Source organism: Neomonachus schauinslandi, chromosome 14, assembly GCF_002201575.2.
Source record: "Neomonachus schauinslandi chromosome 14, ASM220157v2, whole genome shotgun sequence".
In the NCBI taxonomy this organism is placed as follows: domain Eukaryota; kingdom Metazoa; phylum Chordata; class Mammalia; order Carnivora; family Phocidae; genus Neomonachus; species Neomonachus schauinslandi.
The window spans coordinates 76,661,355-76,681,231 of record NC_058416.1 but is presented as its reverse complement, the minus strand read 5'-3'; the positions used below and the strand labels follow the sequence as shown (position 1 = coordinate 76,681,231).

The following is a 19,877-nucleotide window of genomic DNA, read 5'->3' as shown; positions in this document are numbered from 1 at the left end:
GCCCTCACCGCTGTCGCCGATGATGAGCAGCTTGAAGAGGTGGTCGTAGTCCCGGGCCATGGCGGGCGGGGGAGGCGCGCGCGGGCGGGCGGGGTCGGTGCTGGCCTCGCGATCCGCAGCTCCCTCCGGGCTGCTTCGGCAGCGGCGGATCCACTTCCCGAACAAACAGCCGGAACTGACAGAAACACCTCCCTCCTCTCCCCCTCCTCCTCCTCCTCCTCCTCTTCAGTAGCCACCGCCGCTGCCGCCACCTCCCTCCTTCCCGCTCCGCCCCGCCAGTGCGCAGGCGCAGCGTTTGCCACCGCCTTTGCGCAGCCGCAGCCGCGGCCAACCGCGCCCTCTCCGCGCTCGCGCACCGCGCAGGCGCCCTGGCGGAGGCCCGCGGGCGCGGGCTTGCCTTCCCTGCGTCTCGTCGGCGAACGTCGCCGCAGTCGCGTGCAGCCCTGGGGGTTCGGAGAACCGGGGTGCTGTGGAGCCTTGAAGGACGCCGAGAGCGCCGGAGAAACTCGGCCGTGGCCCGGGACGGGCTGGCTCCTTCATCTTCGAGAGCCGCAGGCGCTGCGGAGACGGAAAGAGCGGCACGCAGTGACCTTGGAGGCGGGGCTTACGCCGAGCTCCCGGTTTCTCGAGACCCGGGACCCGGACACTCCGCCCCCTTCCGCACGGACGCCGCCTCCGGGGTGCTGGTCCCGGGCCTGCGGACTGGACGCCCAGGCGGTCGCTGGCTGCCCGGTTTTGAGGGACACGAGTTGCCTCCGGAGCGGAGCGTGAGAGGAGTGTGGCCTTTGAATCACCACTAGCCCCGTGACCCCATGGAGCCTGGGTTGCCTCCTTGGTAAAATGGGGAGGGCAGTTCCAGAGTCAGAGCCCCGTCCACCTTGACGCCGAGCCCGTGTGAGCGGCACCCGGAGCCCGAAGCAGCAGCTCCCTTGGCTTCGATTTTACACCGCCTACACAGTCACATCTCAAAAGCGTGTGGTTAGGAAGACCTGGGCCGCCAGGAATTAAGCGGGATTGGGTTTATCATCAGCTCCAGTTTTTTCCCTGTTTTAGAGTAAGTTCCCACCTGCCCTAAAAGTGAGATGCTCCTCCTGCCATTCTGAGAATTGCAGAGAATTCGAAGTTCCTTATAGCCCTGCCCCTTTTCAGTCAAGTACCTGTTGAATATTTCTACTCGTTTTACCATTTTTAGTTTGAAAAGTCAAACTAAGTAATACAAAAAAGTAATACTCATGGTTAAAAAACAAACTGTACAGAAGTTTACCCCAAAGTACAAGTTACTGTTTTTCCTTAAGACCCACTCCTCCCAGGTAACCCTTGTTAATAAGTTCCTTGGACACCTTAAGATGCCTAAGAAATATTTGTTGAATGAATTAATCAATGCCCTTCAATGAATTTCTGTGCCTATGTAAACACATAGATGTATGAATGTTGCCTTTTCTCTTTACCAACATGCTTGGGCATTCTGTCATTTAACAGCTGCGTGGTATGGTACGCTGTCTTAGGGTTGTACTGTAATTTAACCACTCTGCTATTGATAGGCATTCATGTTGTTTATAATTTGTTATAAACAAGGTCGCAGGGAAGATCCTTGAACAGCTCATGGAGTGTCCAGCTCAAGTTTTTAGTTGTTTTTCCAGGAGCTAAGAATCAGGTGTGGTGATGTCAAAAGAACATGGGCTTGGAATCTGCCTGGGAGAGGAGCTGCTCATATGACCTTTTTTTAAAAAAAAAAAAAAAAAAGATTAATTTAGAGAGAGCACACAAGCAGGGGGAGGGGCAGAGGGAGACAGAGAGAGGATCCCAGGCAGACTCCATACTGAGTGTGGAACCCATCACCTGGCTCAGTCCCAGGACCCCGAGATCATGACCTGAGCCAAAATCAAGAGTTGGCCGCTCAACCGACTGAGCCACCCAGGCGCTCCTCATATGACTATTTAAAAGTGTTCCTTCTTGGGGCACCTGGGTGGCTCAGTTGATTAAGAGGCTGACTCTCAATTTTGGCTTGGGTCAGGAGCCATGTGAGATGGAGCCATGAGTCAGGCTCTGTGCTGGGTGTGGTCTGCTTAAGATTCTCTTCCTTTCCCTCTGCCCCTCCCCTGCCCTCCTCCCTCTCTTGCTCTCTAAAAAAAAAAAAAGGTGGTCCTTGATTAGGAAAGGTTAGTGGGATCCCCTTTGATTCAGCCGTTTTAGGAAATAGAAGGGAAGAAGAAAGTGTCTGTGTAGCCACCAGGTACGCACACTTGACATTGACCGGCCACTGAGGCAGGAGGGCCACTCCAGGTCATCTTCTCAACCTGCTCTGGAGTCAGAGAGACTTTGGTTCAAATGCCACACCCAACATGGGACTTGAACTCATGACCCTGAGATCAAGAGTCACATGCTCTACCAACTGAGCCAGCCAGGCACCCCAAATGCTAGCTCTGAAATCCTGGCTCTATCCCTTAAAAGTTTTGATATTTACGATAAGTCATATCACATCTCAGAGCCCATTTCCTCACAGAATAGTTGTGAGGATGAGAGCGGTTATCTGGCATATACAGGCACGAGATAAACAGCAACATGCTGTTAGCCGCGATCATTTTGCACTGACCCATTCATTCTTTGAGCTGTTTCCTACTGTAGACACCTGTTGCACACATTTCCAAGGCAGTCTCCTGATATCAGGCTGCAGGATGCTTTTACTCAAAAGTAGAGCAGAGGGGCGCCTGGGTGGCACTGTGGTTAAGCATCCGACTCTGCTTTCAGCTCCGGATGATCTCAGGGTCGTGAGATGGAGCCCTGCATCAGACTCTGCTCTGCTCAGAGTCTGCTTAAGTTTCTCTCTCTCTCTGCCTCTCCCCCTCCCTCGCCTCACACACACTCACTCGTGCTCTCCCTAAAATAAATCTTTCTTTTTTGAAAAATATTTGTCAGAGAGAGAGCACAAGCAGGGGGGGAATGACAAGCAGAGGGAGAAGCAGCCTCCCGCTGAGCAAGGAGCCCAGTGCGGGACTCGATCCCAGGACCCTGGGGTCATGACCTGAGCCAAAGGCAGACGCCTAACCAACTGAGTCACCCAGGCATCCCTAGATAAATGAATCTTAAAAAAAAAAAAAACGGAGGGGTGCCTGGGTGGCTGAGTCGTTAAGCGCCTGCTTTTGGCTTGGGTCATGATCCCGGGGTCCTGGGATAGAGCCCCACATCGGGCTCCCTGCTTAGCGGGAAGCCTGCTTCTCCCTCTCCCATTCCCCCTGCTTGTGTTCCCTCTGTCGCTGTGTCTCTCAAATAAATAAATAAAAATCTTAAAACAAAAAAGTAGAGCAGAATTGGCCATTGTGAAGACCAGATTTCTGACTCGCCTGCCCGTGTCCTCTGGAAAACAACAGGCATTAATTAATCATTTATTCAGTAACTAATGGGGGCTTACCATTTATTATGTGCCACAGGTTGTAGACTAGAGCCTTTTCCCTCCAGGAGCTGATAGTCTTCTCAGAGGTAAGACGTAAGGAATTAAAAATAAAAGACATGCAGTAGATAAAGCAGCTGTCAAATAAGCAGTCTAGACTTCAGAGGGAGACAGCGATCACTTTTAGCTCAAATGATGGGGAAGATTTCATCATAAAGATTTCATGATGGAATTGGAACTTAAGAGCCTTGAATGACAGGTGTATTTAGACAGCTGCTGTCACAGTCTGAGAATCATCAGTTTTGGTTTGGAGGGGAAATTCCCTATAGGCCAGGATATGTGCCTGGTGTCCCCCAAATGAAATGGAGCATATTTTCTCTAGAAACATTGGTGGGGTTTTTTTTTTTTAATTTTTTTTGGGGGGGTGGGTAGGAGGAGAATCTCAAGCAGGCTCCAGCCCTGCGTGGAGCCCAGCATGGGACTCCGTCTCACGCCCCTGAGGTCACAACCTGAGCTGAAATCAAGAGTCGGACACTAAACTAACTGTGCCACCCAGGTGCCCCCTAGAAATATTGCTTTACATTTATTTAAACTACAATTCAGTGGTGGGCTATGTTCTGGTAGGTGGGAAGGTAGGTAGCTGGATAGAGGTAGGGAGAAAAGAGAGAGGGAGAAACTATAAATGTACAAAATTATAAAGTGCGGGGACCTAAGGTAGGCATTTGAATGCGCCACCGATGGGAAACTCAGTCCTGCGCTTCTGAACAGCCAGTTTCCAGAGGAGACTTTGCGGTGCCACCTGTTTGCACAGTAGAAACTATAACGGGGAGGCGATGAAAGTTTCTGAGCAGAGGAGCAATATCAACATATTATTTTAAGAAAGTAGTCTGATGCAAGCATGCAGAGTGGATTTCTGCTGCTGAGCTTTCAAGGAGGTTACTGCTGAAGCCCAGGTGTGAGGGTAACAGCAGGAAGGGACAGATGCAAAGGACAATATGCAAACCACATCAACTAGAGAAAGCAGCATTGCAAAAAACACTCACAGAACTTACCTAGCAACTGGATTCATTTGCTAATTCAAAAAATACGTGAATGCCTACTAGGTGCCAGGCACTGGAGACCTAACGTGAGCCAAACAAGGCACATCCTCGTGGAACTGACGGTACAATAGGGAAAGATGAGTCATTCCTTCACATTTGAGGGCTTCCCGTGTACCAGGCACTGACCTAGGGGAGGCATTAGCACTAAATAAAATGTTTAACTCTCTGCTTTCACAGAGCGGACATTCTGGCAGAGAATACGAATATTGGGGCGCCTGGGTGGCTCAGTCAGTTAAGCATCCAACTCTTGATCTTGGCTCAGGTCTTAATCTCAGGGTCGTGAGTTCACGCCCCGAGTTGGGCTCCACACTGGGCATGGATCCTACTCAAAAAATATGTGTCTGAAGAGAAAGGAAGAGTGGGGACAGCAGCATGCAGAGGTTCACCAGAACAGACAGTGACGCCATGGAGCAGGAGGGTGTGTTCCTTGTTCAAGAAGTTGGGCAGTGAATGAAAAGTGAAACGGAATGATGGTGATGAGAACAGTGGGGCCAAGTGAAGTATTTTTCAGGATCACACAGGCAGAGGATGAGCAGCTGGTGGGAAGTGAGGGTCAAGTAGTAAGGGTTGAACATGGGCTAAGGGCACTTTATTTTTTAAAGATGTATTTATTTAGGGAGAGAGAAAGCATGCACAGGGGTAAGAGGGAGAGGGAGACAGAATCTCAAGCAGACTCCCTGCTGAGCAAGGAGCCCAACGCGGGACTCGAACCCACCACCCCAAGATCATGACCTGAGCCGAAATCAAGAGGTGTAAGTTTGACTGACTGAGCCACCCAGGCGCCCCAGGCTAAGAGCTCTTTAAAGAGCTCACCTGGCTCTTGAGGAGTGGAGTCAGGAAGTGCGGTATCACCAGTGGGGGGCTGGGAGAGAAAAGGAGAGGGGACCTCAAGCCTGAGGCCTGTGACAGCCAGAGGCGCCTCCAGGGGAGCAGTAGGAGAGATGAAGGTTGGTGCAACAGAGGCCTGGAGGGAGCTATGAAATCCAGACTTCAGACTGGTGAGCAATGGAATCAAGCTGCTGACACGGGTAGTGGGAGAGGCAGACATGCTGCGGTTCTAAGTAGGTACAAGCAGGTGGCAAATAAGAATTAAGAACGGGAAGGGGAACTGAACACCCGGGACTTTAAATGAGGAGCCAAGATGGGATGTCTCGGGCAAACTGGTCGTGTGCCTCCAAGAGGGAGGGAGTAAAGGGAATTTTGATGGAACTGGAAATTGGCCTTGATCCCATCCGTGACGCCTGCTGCCATTCTGAGAGACTTGGCAATGGCCTTGCCCTGCCCTCAGGTAGCCCCCACAGTCGAGTGAGCATTAAGTTCCTTGCTTACAGGGACCATCCTGGCGCTCTCGGGGACCCGGCACTTGGCAGGCACTGGTGTCTCTGTTGCATTCAAATGAAGCCACAGAGAACTGGTGAGTTAGAAGGAACATCAGAAATAATGCAGTTGAACTCGCTCAAGTTTGTGTTCCGTGGGGTGTGGGCCAAGTTTGGGGCGTCACTGGAACACGGGGTCAAACCCCCCACTGCCCTCCCAGCCAAACACTTCAGTAGGATTTCTCTCCCCTCTTTTAGATTAGTTTTGGTTTTCTTTTTTTTTTTTTTTTTTTTAAAGATTTTATTTATTTGAGAGAGAGAATGAGAGACAGCACAAGAGGGAAGAGGGTCAGAGGGAGAAGCAGACCCCCTGCTGAGCAGGGAGCCCGATGCGGGACTCGATCCCGGGACTCCAGGATCATGACCTGAGCCGAAGGCAGTCGCTTAACCAACTGAGCCACCCAGGCACCCTAGTTTTGGTTTTCTAAGTGTGGCCTGGGGAGCTCAAGGCTCCCTAAGACCCTTTCAAAGGATCTGCAAAGTGAAAACAGTTACATAATACCCAGATGTTACTTGCTTTTTCCACGCTCGCCTGCTTAAGAGCGTATAGTAAGGTTTCCAGAGAGACTACGTGACGTGATATTGCAAGATTGAATGCAGAAGCAGACGTGAAAATCCAGACATTAAAGAGACGTGAAAAATGTAAAACAATGCCACTCTCCTCATTAAAATGGCTTTTGTTCTGGAAAACTGAGTTCTGTTATGGTTACTTATGGTAACATGTAATAGGCTTATCATTTTAAAAGAGTACAACTTATAAAAGTTGACCAGTTTTGATGTCGATAGTGGTATCAATAAGTAAGAGACGTAGAAGCAAGAGTTCTTTGGGGTCCTCAATAATTTTTCAAAGTGTAAAGGGGTCCTGAAGCCAATATGTTCGAGAAATGCTGGATTAGCTACTGCTGCACCCGGCTTCCCACCTCCCTTTTGTATGGGAGTCCAAATGGTGAGAAGGGTCTAATGTAGCTTCCGAACGGCTGATGCCACCTCGACCAGAGAAATCGGTCTCAAAGGTGACAGTGCATCCCATGCAGAGCACACTCAGGAGTGTCACACACAAACCCCACTGATGGGATAATCCTTGGACCAGTTTTTCCAGTTTCCTGAGCTTTGTTAGTATCAACACTATCTTTCTAGCCAGACAGGCTGCAGGGAACTGCACACAACTGGGGGACAGCACAGAAAGCCCTGGGGAATGACTGGGCTCCATCTCTTAGGAAAAGTGAAACCCATTCAGTCACTCCACAGAACTGCATGCCAACAACTGGGCTAGTTTCTCTCGTTGGATTCACCTTCCCAAATTATTGTTATGGAACGGCCCTGGGGCCTGGTGACCAGAGGATGGAGAAATAAAGGTTTTTCCCAGTTCTGCAAGCCAACTGGCTACATGACGTTAGAGATGCTCCTTTCCATCTGTATCTCAACTTTCATCCTCCTAAAACAAGGACCAGCCCCTTCAGGCCTCCCAGGCACCGCTCGAACAACGATGGTAAAGGGCTTTCCTGCCCGGGCACAGCGAAGACCCAGCCCGGTGCTTATGCACCTCTCATGTCGTGTCACAGATCCAAACACGGTAATCATCACTTCTCAAAAAGAATCTGATTTTAAGTTCGGAGCTTTTGGGGCGCCTGGGTGGCGCCCCAAAAGCCTTCAGCTCAGGTCATGATCCCAGAGTCCTGGGATGGAGCCCCACATTGGGCTCCTGGCTCAGCGGGGAGTCTGCTTCTCCCTCTGCCTCTGCCTCTCCCCCTGCTCATGCTCTCTGTATCTCTGTGTCTCAAATGAATAAATAAAATCTTAAAAAAAAAAAAAAAAATTCGGAGCTTTTTACACTTCAGGCTCAAAAAGTTAACCAGGCATCTGCAAGTTCTGGGCCCAGCAGGAACTCCTGACCAAGAGCTCAGGACTTGTGACAGCTGTCATGCTAATGGTGCCCGTGGCTCAGTCCCTTCCCGTTGACAGGCTTGTTTTAACGTTCCTCATCCACCAAGCGAGCACCTCCCATGTGCCGGCCTCGTGGAGTGCATCATCTCCCTCACTGCAGACCAGCCTGTGACCGTCCTGTCACCGCACAGATAAGGACATGTGGGCTCAGGTGGAGGAACATACTCTGGGTCACCTGGCTTAACATCAAGCGGTGAAGTTAAGGTTCCAACCTGCCCTCAAGTTCACACGGCTCCCCAGCAGTACACCGTAGAGCCAAAGCGCCGTCTGTGTTTCCTTAAAAACCTCTCAGGACCTCAGGACCTAGATCTTTCAGTGAGGCTTTTTCTGTTTCTCCCTATTGTTCTAATTTAGAAAGGCTTGAAGCAATTTACCACACGTCCATACAGCCTCCTACTTAGAAAAACAGTCCTAACAACCGATCTTGTTTCAGAATCTGCTCTCAGTAAAATGTTACCTCCAAATCCCTGCAAACGGAAGAATCAATCCCGCAGGTCCCTTGCCCCTCTCCCAAGCGGGCATCACAGCAAGGAGCCGAAGGGAACTTCCCTGGAGGTTTGGTTCCTAGAAGGGATGTGAAGCCTGTCACCCTCTCCCACATTTTAACATAATCTTGATGCCCAGAATTCCAGAGGCTCCCAGAGTTAGGTGAAGGGGTGAGAGGCTCAGTTTAGTTCTCCCTGGGTTAGCTAAGGGCACGTCATTTTGTCACTGCCTTTTGGAGGCATGAAGAGAAAGATGGGGTCTCCTCCCTCAAGGGTCACTTCAAGCCCTCGGGAATAACTGCCTTTTCTAAAGCAAGTGTCCTATGAATGGGGTGAGGTATCGATCAGCCACAGCATCCGGGGGGAGCCCTGGGCCAGTCACCCAGAGCCGCTCAGCCACATACTCCGTGTGCAGCACAAGGACGTGAAAGGGCTGGAGGCACCGCTACAAAGAATGGAAAACGCTAGGCCCTAACTAGCAGCACAGAAGAGCAAAGCCAGGGATATGTGCTCTGGGGACAGACTACCACTGATGAGCCATATGACCCCAGGTGAATGACTGCTCACTCTCCCAAATCCTCTCCTCTGGAAAACAGTAACCACAGAGAACCTATTTCATAGGCGGAGAGGATTAAATGAAAAAATGCCAAATGTCATCAGTTATAAACACTTTGTAACTTTGAGAACAAGAGATTCTTAGAGCTTCCATCCCAAATCCCACATTTTACAGATGCGAACACTGGCCCAGAGAGGTTGGACGGCTTGCCCAAGGAGAAACAGCTTTGCTTCTCTGCAGCTCAGCGCCACTTCCTCCTGGGTGTTCACACAGGGCTGCTGTTTCTGGGGGTGCCAGGCCTCCCTCTGGGCCGACACGGTCCTCTGTGCCTGCTCCACTGTCAGGCCTGTGACAGTCCTTCGAGGCTCACTTCCCGGGAGCCCACGCCCCCCTGCAGACTCAGGGAAAGCAATTCAACATGCTCTGGGAGACTGAGTCATCTCTGTCTGTGAATCAACCTCCATCCATCCATCCTGAACAGAGAGATCTCACCCTCCTCCAGTTTCTGGAACTAAAACCTGGTGTTTTTCTTTCGGATCTTGCTTACTGAGTATCTTCTATCTCTCAGTACATCAGGTTTCCCTCCCAATTTCACACTGGGGGCTGAACGCCAAAGATGGACAAAAGCATCTGTTCTAAGATCCTGGAGGAAACACTGAAGACCACACCTCAGAGCTTACAGAGCTTTCCCAGCTGGAGGCCCCCTCACACAGAAACTTCATCTGCCACCCCATAGCTGACTGGCAGAGCTGACCACATGTGTAGACAGCTTGCTGGACATCAGCCCCAGGCAGCTGAGAGGATGCTGATGACCATCTGAATCCCAGAAGCAGGGAAGAGTTACCATGGCTACCAAAAGCTGCCCCCATTGGCTGCTCTGGCTCTGGGGACTGACTCAGCCGACCTCTCCAGCTCCCCTGCAGCCGGGGGAGTCTACGGTTACCCTGAGCCAGCTGAGCCCATGCCTGCTGCAAGAAAATAGGAAGTCCTGTGACACAGAAGGTTTGGGCATAGAAAGCAAGGATTTCATCAGAAGTATCTCAGAGGTCACCTTGCCTTACTCATCAGAAGTGCTGAGTCATGGGGCTACTTTCTACCTCTGCTGCATTAATAAGCCACGCCTTGATTTTTTGGTACAACATTTTAGACCTTTTACAAAATGAGTTCGCTACCACCACATTTAATTTTCCTTCCTTTTACAGCTCTGGCCAGTCATTTCGGTAGAGATTTATTCCGTATTGTGACCAGGGAAACAGCCCAGAAAAACTTGCGTCACTGGGCCCAGAGGGAAACAGCCCAGAAAAACTTGCGTGCTCCATCAGACAGGATGTGTGGATCACGAGCCTTCTAAGAACGAGGAGGAAGGAAGTCATTCATAAAGGAGGCAGATGCTGAGCTGTAGCTTTGCTTTCCTCCAGCAAGTCCTCTGACTCCAGGAATGTGGCTCGTTCTTACTCCACAGAGGGGATGGACTTCTCTTTTACACTTGACTGCCAGAAGCTGCCAACCTTTCTGAGTCAGGACAGACAAGTGGCGGATTCGACCCCTGCATTTTCCATACTTGGTGAGATCACGGGCCTGGCTGCACACCTCCCGAACACCCGACCTCAGGATAGAGAAGCGTGTAGATTTCTGCAAGACCTGCCAGAGCAGGAGAGGCACCCAGAAGCCAGAGCGCTGCCGATGCTCACAAGAACGGCTGCAAGCCTTGCCTTATTCCTGGTGCACGAAGCTTCCTGTTTAATGGCTGCTTAAGAGATTTTTAAAAATCTGCTTATATCAAGATAAATCAAAGCCTTTATTAAACATTCCTCCTTCAAACAACCCCCATTTGAACCAGTACCCCTCCCCGACTCGTGAACTGCGAGGGCGCCATGTCACGTTCACCTGACAGGGGTCAGATCCAATCAGGCCGCACAACATTGCAAAGCCACGCCAAGACACAGAACCCCGGGCCAACCTCCACGGGTCGGGGCCCCACTCAGGATCTAGGCAGGGGCTGGTAGCACTGGCTCCCGAAGCAGAGCTCAAGCGCAGGGGAAGAGGAACCGTAAGTCTGACCCCACCTGTTCCAGACCTAGCCATGCTCAGCTGGATGATCAGCTCTTGGCTACCATTTGGTGAGGCTCACCCATGTGCTTTTTCGTCTCTTCTCCAAAGAAAAAGGTGAGAGATGGAGGAGGCAATTTTCAGTTGTGTGTGGGTTTAAGGCTTTGGCTGTGGTCTGTTGAAATATTAAAATACTTTCTGGGAACACCACCTCCTAAGCTCCCCATTGGAACAAACGTATTTTCAAAAATGAAAACATTGAACAAAGAGGTGGAGCCCGGCGCGTGGGGCCCGGGCCTATCAGGTCAGGATGGTGTCATCCACCGGCTCCGTGGAGTCAGCCTGGCTGGCCAGCTTCTTCAGGGACCGGCGGGTGCACTCATTCAGCACCTCCAAACTGGCCACATCCAGGATCTTGGAGAGGGCCTATAGGGAAGATGGAAAGGAGGAGACATTGTCAGAAAACTTGACTTCAGGTTTCTTCAAGCCAAGGCAAAAACGAGTGTTAACCTCAGAACTAGAAGCGCTGTGGTGGAATCTGACAAAATAAAGGAGTCCGGGAAGCCAAGAAAACCATGCCTCATGCTTTTCATGTGCTGGGAAGGGGTGGGGTGGGGGCAGGGAGGGTTTTCGGTGCTCTTAAGGACCTGGGGTTGGGGGAGGGGGGGTGGGACCTGGCTGGCTGGGTGGGTGGAGCATGCTACTCTTGATCTTGGGGTGTGAGTTCAAGCCCCACGTTGGGTGTAATTACTTAAAAAATTAAAAATTTAAAAAAAAAAGTGCCTGGGGGCGGAGGAATGTGTAAGCAAGGCTCTGGGCTTCACCAGGCGGCCCTCCTGGGCTTGGTTTCATAGGTTTGGGTGCCATGTGACACTCTATCTGGAGAAAGGGCTCTGTTGCCAAAAGAAGCCTGAACACCACAGGAACAGAGGACTGTTTTAGGCACTAGACCAGTCACCTGACCACAATCTGCCCCCAACACTCGGCATACGGGGTGGCGGAGCGGAGCCTGATACTTAAAGGCGCCGCACAGGAGGAGAGCATTGAGCCGAGCGGCTGCGGCAAGCACCTACCTGGAACACCTCTTCGCCCTGCCGCATCTTGAGGAGGTTGACGATCGCCTGGTCGCTGTAGGCCCTCACGACAGTGTTTTTATCCTTGGTGTTGTCCAGAAGAGCCTTCAGGATGGGTTTGATGGCCTGGGGGTCCAGGGGAGGCAGCGGGTCCTTGTTTGCCCACCAGATCATTTTCTCTGCCACGAGCCTGATGTCACTGGATGGGTTCTGCAGACACTGTGAAGAGGACCACAAGCTTTTCGTCAGGCACAGCCAGTCTGTCAAGGAAGCCCAGATTTCCACCCTGACACTCCCTCTTCATCTGGAAACTGACCCCACTGCTCCCTTCCGAGGCCTGCCTTCCCCCTCGTGGGTGGGTGATAGACAAGCTGTGACTCGGCCCATCTCTCTCCCTTTTGCTCACTACTCCTGGCCCACACGGGGCTTTCACTTCCTCAGACACACCCGCTCCTTCCTACCCTCAGGCCTCTGCATTGGCTGGTCCCACTGCCCGGGACGTGCCTGCCCCCGGTCTTCGCACGGTTGGCTCCTCTCCTCCTTCAGGCCGCAGCTCAGATGTCCGCCCTCAGAGGTCTCTGCTGACAACCGTCTCTAAAGTAGGGTTCCCCCCATCCCTGCAGGCTTTCTGTGCATCTCCAACTCCACAGATCTTGTCTGCCCCATGCACCTCCACGCCTGGAGGGTCTAGCACAGCTGGGTGCACGGAAGATCCTACGTAAACACTGATGAAGAGCCGCGTGCAATGTGAGGCCGTCACACAAGCTCAATCTAATGGGGGCCCTGAGAACTTTCAGCGGGGCTCCCGGGTCTGCAGGAACCTCACCACTCAATCAAGGGCCACACACCAGCAGCACCGACATCACCTGGGAGCTGGTTACAAAGGCAGAGTCTCACACTTAGCCCCACCTCTTAGAAAGCAGATGCTGGTTCTGATCTGTGAGCACACTAAGCTGGAGCAGCGTACTTTACGACACGGGCGGCAGGGCGCTGTCCGGCTCCCCGGCTCTCCTAACTGGGGCCCTGCAGCCACCGCAATAACCATACTAGGTGCCGTGCCAGTGAAAAGGAGGTGGGGAGGAAAAGATTTATTAAGATTTGAACCCAGGTCTGCCCCAAAGTTTGCTAAATCCAGATGCCTAGAAAAAATGCCTAAGAGAGTGGTTCTTAAAGGTCTTATGTGCAGAATAGCTCTCAACACTTCAGTATCAGAAAAGAATACAATTTTAAGAATGGCAGAAGATGTCAATAAACACTCCACCAAGTGCATGTGGGGCTGGCTAAAAAGCACATAAAGATTGTTCTACAGGGGTGCCTGGCTGGCGCAGTGGGTTAACCCTCCCACCGCTCTTGGTTTCAGCTCAGGTGGTGATCTCAGGGTTGTGAGATCGAGCCTCACATCAGGCTCTACACTCAATGTGGAGTCTGCTTAAGATCCTCTCCTTCCCCCTCTGCCCCTCCCCTCCCTCACATGTGTGAGTGCTCTCTCTCTCGAAGCTCTAAAAATAAATAAAATCTCGAAAAAAAATGTGTTCTACATCATTAGCCACAAATGCAAATTAAATCATGATGTGATACCACAGCACATGTTTGAGAAAGGATAAAATTAAAACAAAAAAATATTTTTAAAAATATATAAAATAAAAAATATAAAAATAAATATATAAAATATATATATAAATATATAAAAAATATATAGAAATACATAAAATTTAAAAAATATATAAAACAGTGGTTCTTTTTTTTTTTTTAAAGATTTTACTTATTTATTTGACAGAGACAGAGGGAGAGAGACAGCGAGAGAGGGAACACAAGCAGGGGGAGTGGGAGAGGGAGAAGCAGGCTTCCCACAGAGCAGGGAGCTCAATGCCGGGCTCGATCCCAGGACTCTGGGATCATGACCTGAGCTGAAGGCAGTCGCTTAACCAACTGAGCCACCCAGGCATCCCTAAAATAGTGGTTCTTGACTTGTGGTCGCAGGTCTACTTGAGAATCTGACAGGAAATCAGGCACTCTTCCACAGAAAAAAGCACAGAGAACCACTCTGTGTTCCATTCCCAAGAGTTCGGAGATCTCCCTGACACAGCCAGTCTGATAGCACACTTCCAGTGTTCTCTGGTCATGGGTGCTTCACACAGGCCAGGCTGCCCCTACTCACCTTAATGAATAGGCTGGAGAGTTTGGCTGGCAACTGTCCTCCTCCTGTCTCGATGTGATGCTTCATCAGGAAGCCCATGCCCCGGATCCCACTCACCGCAATGGGGATCTGTGGGGAGAGGAGAGAGTTGGATGGGGTGGCACCCTGCCCCTTCCTCAGAGCAGCAGGGACAGGCTCTGTCCTGTCCCCAGTAATCTCCAGGACCCTGGCCCCTCACACAAGCAACCCTCCCCCCACCAAACAACTTCACATCCAAGACTCCTTGACAGCTCTCTTGCAGACAGGCTGCCCTGGCTAAGAGGCAGACAAAGCCTATGTCACGGCTTCCAGGAGTGGAGTTCAGAGACCTTCTGACCTCAAAGGGACCTCTAGATGCTCCCACCCAAACTCCTCATTGTTTACAGATGACGGAACTGAGGCCCAAGGAGATCAAGTGGTGGCCCAAGGGCACAGAAAATTACTGGCAAAAGCAAAATTCAAACCCAGGCCTCTCACCGCACAGTCTGCGGTCCAGCCCCGACCCAACCGCCCACCCCCCCCCACTGCTACGTCAACAAGGCTATAGTGGTGGAATTTGGGCTAGAGGAGGGGGAGGACGGGTCTGGTTGCCCCTAAGCCTTACCCTGTCTGCCATGGCATTGCTGAGGATCATGTCCTGAACTTCACTGCTATACCTGCCCGCACAGAGTCTGCTGGGAGCCACATTCACAGCCACGGACAGTGCCAGGCTCCGCCCATGCCGAACCATCCAGTCAATGCCAGACACGTCCGCTGAGTGGAAGGACACAATTGGATCAACCTGCACTTTACAGTATGCCCCTACCCCCCGTGAAGCCCCCAGGCCTAGCCCACCTGAGCCCGGTGGTAATCCCAGTCCACACTGCACCCGGACCTCCCTGTCCAATGTGGCAAGTTAAGGAGAGGTCTTTCTCAAGCTGCTTCAGACTCGCAGCTGTGTTCTCTAAGCAGAGATGCAAGGGGCTACAGGACCACTGGAAACTCCATTTTGTTTCAAGAGCTCAATTCCCCAGGAGAGGCTAGCTGCCAGAAGACCCTCCCGAGGCGAAGGGGAGACAGGCCCTGCAGGGGCTTGCCAGTGCAGAGGAGACCTACCCAGCAAGCACTGCTGAAGAACAGCGCCAAGCTCCTCTTCAGTCAGGAAGGCACACAGCTCCCCCAGGCAGCCGGCCGAGGAGACACGGGTATTGTCCTGACAGGGCACAGAAGGGAGTGAAAGGCGGCGGGAGCCAAACCACCAGCTCCAAGGTCAGGGGGGCCAGCCTCTCTGCCCAGGATGGAGGGCAGGGGAGGCGGCAGAACAAGGCAACTCGGGAGCGCTAAATCCTGTCCTCGCTCCAGACACTCGGGCTCCTGCTGCCAGAGCGGGACTGCCATTCCCGCAACTGCCCCTGGGTGTGGAGTGAACCCCCACATGCCCAGCACTCCGCTCAATTACAGAAAACGACAGTGTGTGTGTGTGCATATGGTAATCATCACCGTAATAGCAACAATAACCATATTTACGGAGCACCTTTCTTCTTAGAAAGTCGGAATGTTTTCAGTGTGTTCTCTCAATTACTCTCAACAGCCCTGGGAGGGGAGGCAGGGAGGAGCACAGAGAGGGGCGGCCCCGGCCCACGTCACTGGACGTCAGCTAGAGAACGGCTCAGAGCGCCTTTCCCCCCGAGCCTCCTGCCCCCGCCAACCTTGTGTGTCATCTTGTGTCCAGAGCGACGCCCTGCTATCTCTCTACTGTATCAGTTCCCTAGCACCACCTCCATTATTCGGGTTTATCCTACGAAGCCACTAATCAACCCAAGGAAGGCAAGTGAAAGCTGAGCATTTTCTGTCAACATCAGAGCCAGATGCAACCTGCTCCTTGCTGCTCCTCCCTAGCCAGCTAACTACGGGAGAGCGAGCGAGCAGATTTTAAGTTACGTGCTATGTTATCAATAAGCACGAACCCGATGTGTCTCCCTCAAAACCAACCAACCAACCAACCAACCAACCAACCAGGGCTAATAACCTGCTGAGAGGTTAATGCCAGATTGGCACCCTGGGTGGCCACCGTTGATCCAGGGGAAGCTCTGAGCAGGGGGAGAACAGTCTGACCACAGTCTGGGCCTCTGAGCTCTAAGCAGAAGCCCAGGTGCCCAGCAAGACTAAAGCTGGCTCTCTCCGACACCCACTCTCTCCAATGGGATCTATTTTAAGCTCCACTGTGGTGAAATGCAAATTCGCCTAAATACTAACTTTTGCTTACACTGGGCATGGCCCTGTAAAAATCCTGACAGACTGTGACCAAAGGAAGGCAGAGTCTCCCATCTGCACCCGGAGAGAAGGCGGAGGCTCTAGTCAGAGAGCAGCAGCTGGGGATTGGGCCAGACTTCCCGAGCAGTGGTAAGCCCAGCGGCAACAAGGGCCGGCCCCACGTGGGCGCTCAACGAAGCGCAAACCACGTGAACCCAGAGGCTCGCTCCAGGGATTGGCCTCACAAATGTAAATTAGGCCGCACAACAGCGAGCTGTCTGTCAAAGGAGAAAGAAAATTCTTACCCATAGACCCAACCTGCTACTGGACCTGCCACAGCACTGGGCAGCCAATGAGTACTTAACATACACTTCCAGGCTGGGGAAGGAAGGGCTGTGTGGATGGAACCGAGACAGCACAAGGAGTCACAGGGTTTGGATTCTGGCTTTGGCCCCACCGCTCGCTAGGGTGCAGCCCTAGGTCGGCCTCGTCCTCTCCAACAGGGCTAAGACCTCCCAGCTGGTCCCAGACACCAAAGGCCAAATTTCTTAAGGGTCATGACCATACGGGCTTCACCTCTGTGCTAGACCCTTTGTCTCAGCAAATGTTTCCTGAACCAATAAATGAACCTCTTCATTTGACACATGGGGAAATGAGGGGCAAAGAAGGAAAGTAGCTTGTTTAAAATTAGACAGCAAATTAACGAGAGGTCCTTATTTTCCTTACCATGAAAACCTTGCCTTCCTTATCTGTGAAGCAGAACCACCACCAACACTACCCGCCCTGGCTCCCTCACAACCGAATGTTTGGTAAACCGTAAAGGGTGACAGGAACGTCGGGAACGATCATTACCACTGAGCGGGTGGCAGCGGTACTTAGTTCTTCTAACATAAACCAGAGACGTCAACCAAAGCAAAAAGAAGGGGAACCAGTTGAGCCCACCAGCCCTGCCGTCCACCTGCAGCAGTACCTCGTCATGTCCCAGCATGCTCAGCAGGAGTGAGACAATGTTCTTCCGAATGACCACGTCCACTTTGGCCCCTGCTCCCTGAATCACAAACCTCAGGGCCTGCAGCATGGTGTCCCTACAGAACCAACGCACCCAACTTAAACCCTGGCTCTCCTTTACCACTGCTCCCACCCACACAGGCCCAGCCCACCCCCGGGAGGCTTCAGCAGCTGCCTGGCCTCCTCAGGGCCAAGCACTGCCCCAGCGGCCCCTCACCTGACACCCGGGTCTTCCATGACACGGATTCCATTCAGCAGCTCGGTGAAGAGGGGGTCCACCTTGATATGGATGGAGATGAGCTTCCCCAGCGCATCAGCAGCCTTCAGGCGCACCCCCCGGTTGGAGTCCTGCAGGGCTTTGGTAAAAGTGGTCTGCAGCTGGGGCAGGAAGGGCTTCAGGGCAATCCCAACCTGTTTGAGAGACCCACACAAGAAAGCACAGCTGTGGTGCAGCCCAAGGCCACCGCGTGCTACAGGCAGGAATCATAAACCACCATGGATGGAACGAGCTCCCGCACGCAGCCTAGGAATAGATATTCCATAAGAGATGACCGCTGGCACAGACAGATTCTGCTCAGTCCCATTTTCAGCACCCTTCACTGAACTGGGAGGAGCAGGAGAGGACCACCAGCACCACCACCACCTCCTCCAAGGAAGCCATCGGTTAGCTTAAGTGGAGACCAGTCCACATGGACAAGTGACTTGAAACCTCCATCTCCGAATACAGGGGGGCACCTGGGTAGCTCAGTTGGTTAAGTGACTGACTCTTGGTTTCGGCTCAGGTCGTGATCTCATGGGTCACGAGACAGAGCCCTGAACTGGGCTCCGCACTTAGCTCAGAGTCTGCTCGGGCTCTCTCCCTCTCTCTCTGCCCCTCCCCCTAGCGCTCTCTCTCTAAAATAAATAAATCTCAAAAAAAAAAAAAAAAAAGAAGAAGGGAGTCTGAGTGCTTCAGTCAGTTAAGCCTCTGCCTTCAGCTCAGGTCATGATCCTGGAGTCCTGGGATTGAGCCCTGCCATCAGGCTCCCAGCTCAGCGAGAAGTCTGCTGTCCCTCTCCTTCTGCCCCTCCTCCCTGCTCATGCTTTCTTTCTCTCACTCACTCTCTCTCAAATAAATAATCTTAAAAAAAAAAAAAAAAAAAAAAAAAGAGCAGGACAGGATGACAGCTGTCAGCCCACCGAAGACCTATTCCAGGGCCAAGACAGGGCAACGGACTAGGTACATAAGGGCAGGTGCCATCTTTTGAGCAGTCGATATATGGGCTGAACACTGACATAGAGCCCTCAGAACAATCCTATGAAACAAATGATCTCAGAAAGTCACCCCTCCCAAGACTGAAAATTCATTTATTGCTAAATGGGAAAATCAAAGTAGCTGTTTGGAGGTATGGAAATACTGGGGTCGGGGGGTTGCAGGCTGCTGGGAGGCACACTATGAAGTGAAGCCAGTAAATCAGAGGTAGGAACCATCTGGCCATGGGCGACATCGACTCACGGCCTAAGGGACAAAGTCTGTGAGGGAAGGGCTCCATTTGTACAGTTATAAAACACCACAGAAGGGGTGCCTGGGTGGCTCAGATGGTTGGGCATCTGCCTTCAGCTCAGGTCATGATCCCAGGGTCCTGGGATCGAGCCCAGCATCGGGCTCCCTGCTTGGCGGGGAGCCTCCTTCTCCCTCTCCTTCTACTGCTCCCCCTGCTTGTGCTCTCTTGCTGTCAAATAAATAAAATCTTTAAAAACCCCCCCACACACACACAGAAAAGAACAGCACAGGGGCGCCTGGGTGGCTCAGTCAGTTAAGTGTCCTACTCATGATTTCGGCTCAGGTCATGATCTCGGAGTCATGGCATCAAGCCCTGCATCAAGGCTCTGTGCTGAGCACAGAGTCTGCTTGAGATTCCCTCTGCCCCTCCCCCTCCTTACATGCGCACTCGCTCTCCCATGTGCACGCGAGCGCTTTCAAATAAATAAAGAAAATCTTTAAAAAAGGAATAGCACAGAACACAGGTGAAAATGATAATTAAAAAAAAAAAAGCATCTTCTCTAGAGTAAGGCTGATGCTCACAATGCCATGTTTTATCTGGGAAGTTGCTCCCCACACCTTTCCCTCAAAAGGGGGGAAAAAAGTTACAAATTTTAAGCTTGCTTTTGTTTCCAAAACTCAAGTAAGAATTCAAAAAAAAAAACTTTTTGTAACAACAAATCTTGGCCCTGTTTATAATTTTTTTACATCTAAAGGGCTGAATAATTGCCCTATGAAATATCAGAAACAGTTAATATGCTGGCTCTTTGCTCCTCACACTTTTGGCAAGACTGAAGTTATTCCAGATGCTCTCAGACTTCCTTTTCCTTCCTTGTCAGCCCCTCTGCATCCCTCTTTATGAGACAGCAAAAAAGAACAGAAGCATACTTAATCGTATTTCTGTGGCCCTGGGTTTTTGCTTTGAACCAACAGTCCTTCGAAAAACAGCAACCAGCATTAGTGTGCAG

General features: G+C 51.6%; 2 protein-coding genes across 7 annotated transcripts in view; both read right to left on the bottom strand.

The window, feature by feature from the left end:
• Positions 1–238, bottom strand: part of RAB35 (RAB35, member RAS oncogene family) — a 16,705-nt gene extending 16,467 nt beyond the window's left edge. For all 3 annotated transcript variants that reach the window (XM_044921006.1, XM_044921008.1, XM_044921007.1), the window contains exon 1: positions 9–238. In XM_044921006.1, the coding sequence (XP_044776941.1) occupies positions 9–60 (52 nt within the window). In that variant the 5' untranslated portion in view covers positions 61–238. The remainder of the gene's footprint in view (positions 1–8) is intronic.
• Positions 239–10,630: 10,392 nt separating this feature from the next.
• Positions 10,631–19,877, bottom strand: part of GCN1 (GCN1 activator of EIF2AK4) — a 57,947-nt gene continuing 48,700 nt past the window's right edge. For all 4 annotated transcript variants that reach the window (XM_044921229.1, XM_044921230.1, XM_044921231.1 and 1 more), the window contains 7 exons: positions 17,605–17,798; positions 17,350–17,464; positions 15,243–15,339; positions 14,752–14,900; positions 14,130–14,237; positions 11,972–12,190; positions 10,631–11,324 (listed from right to left, as the gene is read on the bottom strand). In XM_044921229.1, the coding sequence (XP_044777164.1) occupies positions 11,199–11,324; positions 11,972–12,190; positions 14,130–14,237; positions 14,752–14,900; positions 15,243–15,339; positions 17,350–17,464; positions 17,605–17,798 (1,008 nt within the window). In that variant the 3' untranslated portion in view covers positions 10,631–11,198. The remainder of the gene's footprint in view (positions 11,325–11,971; positions 12,191–14,129; positions 14,238–14,751; positions 14,901–15,242; positions 15,340–17,349; positions 17,465–17,604; positions 17,799–19,877) is intronic.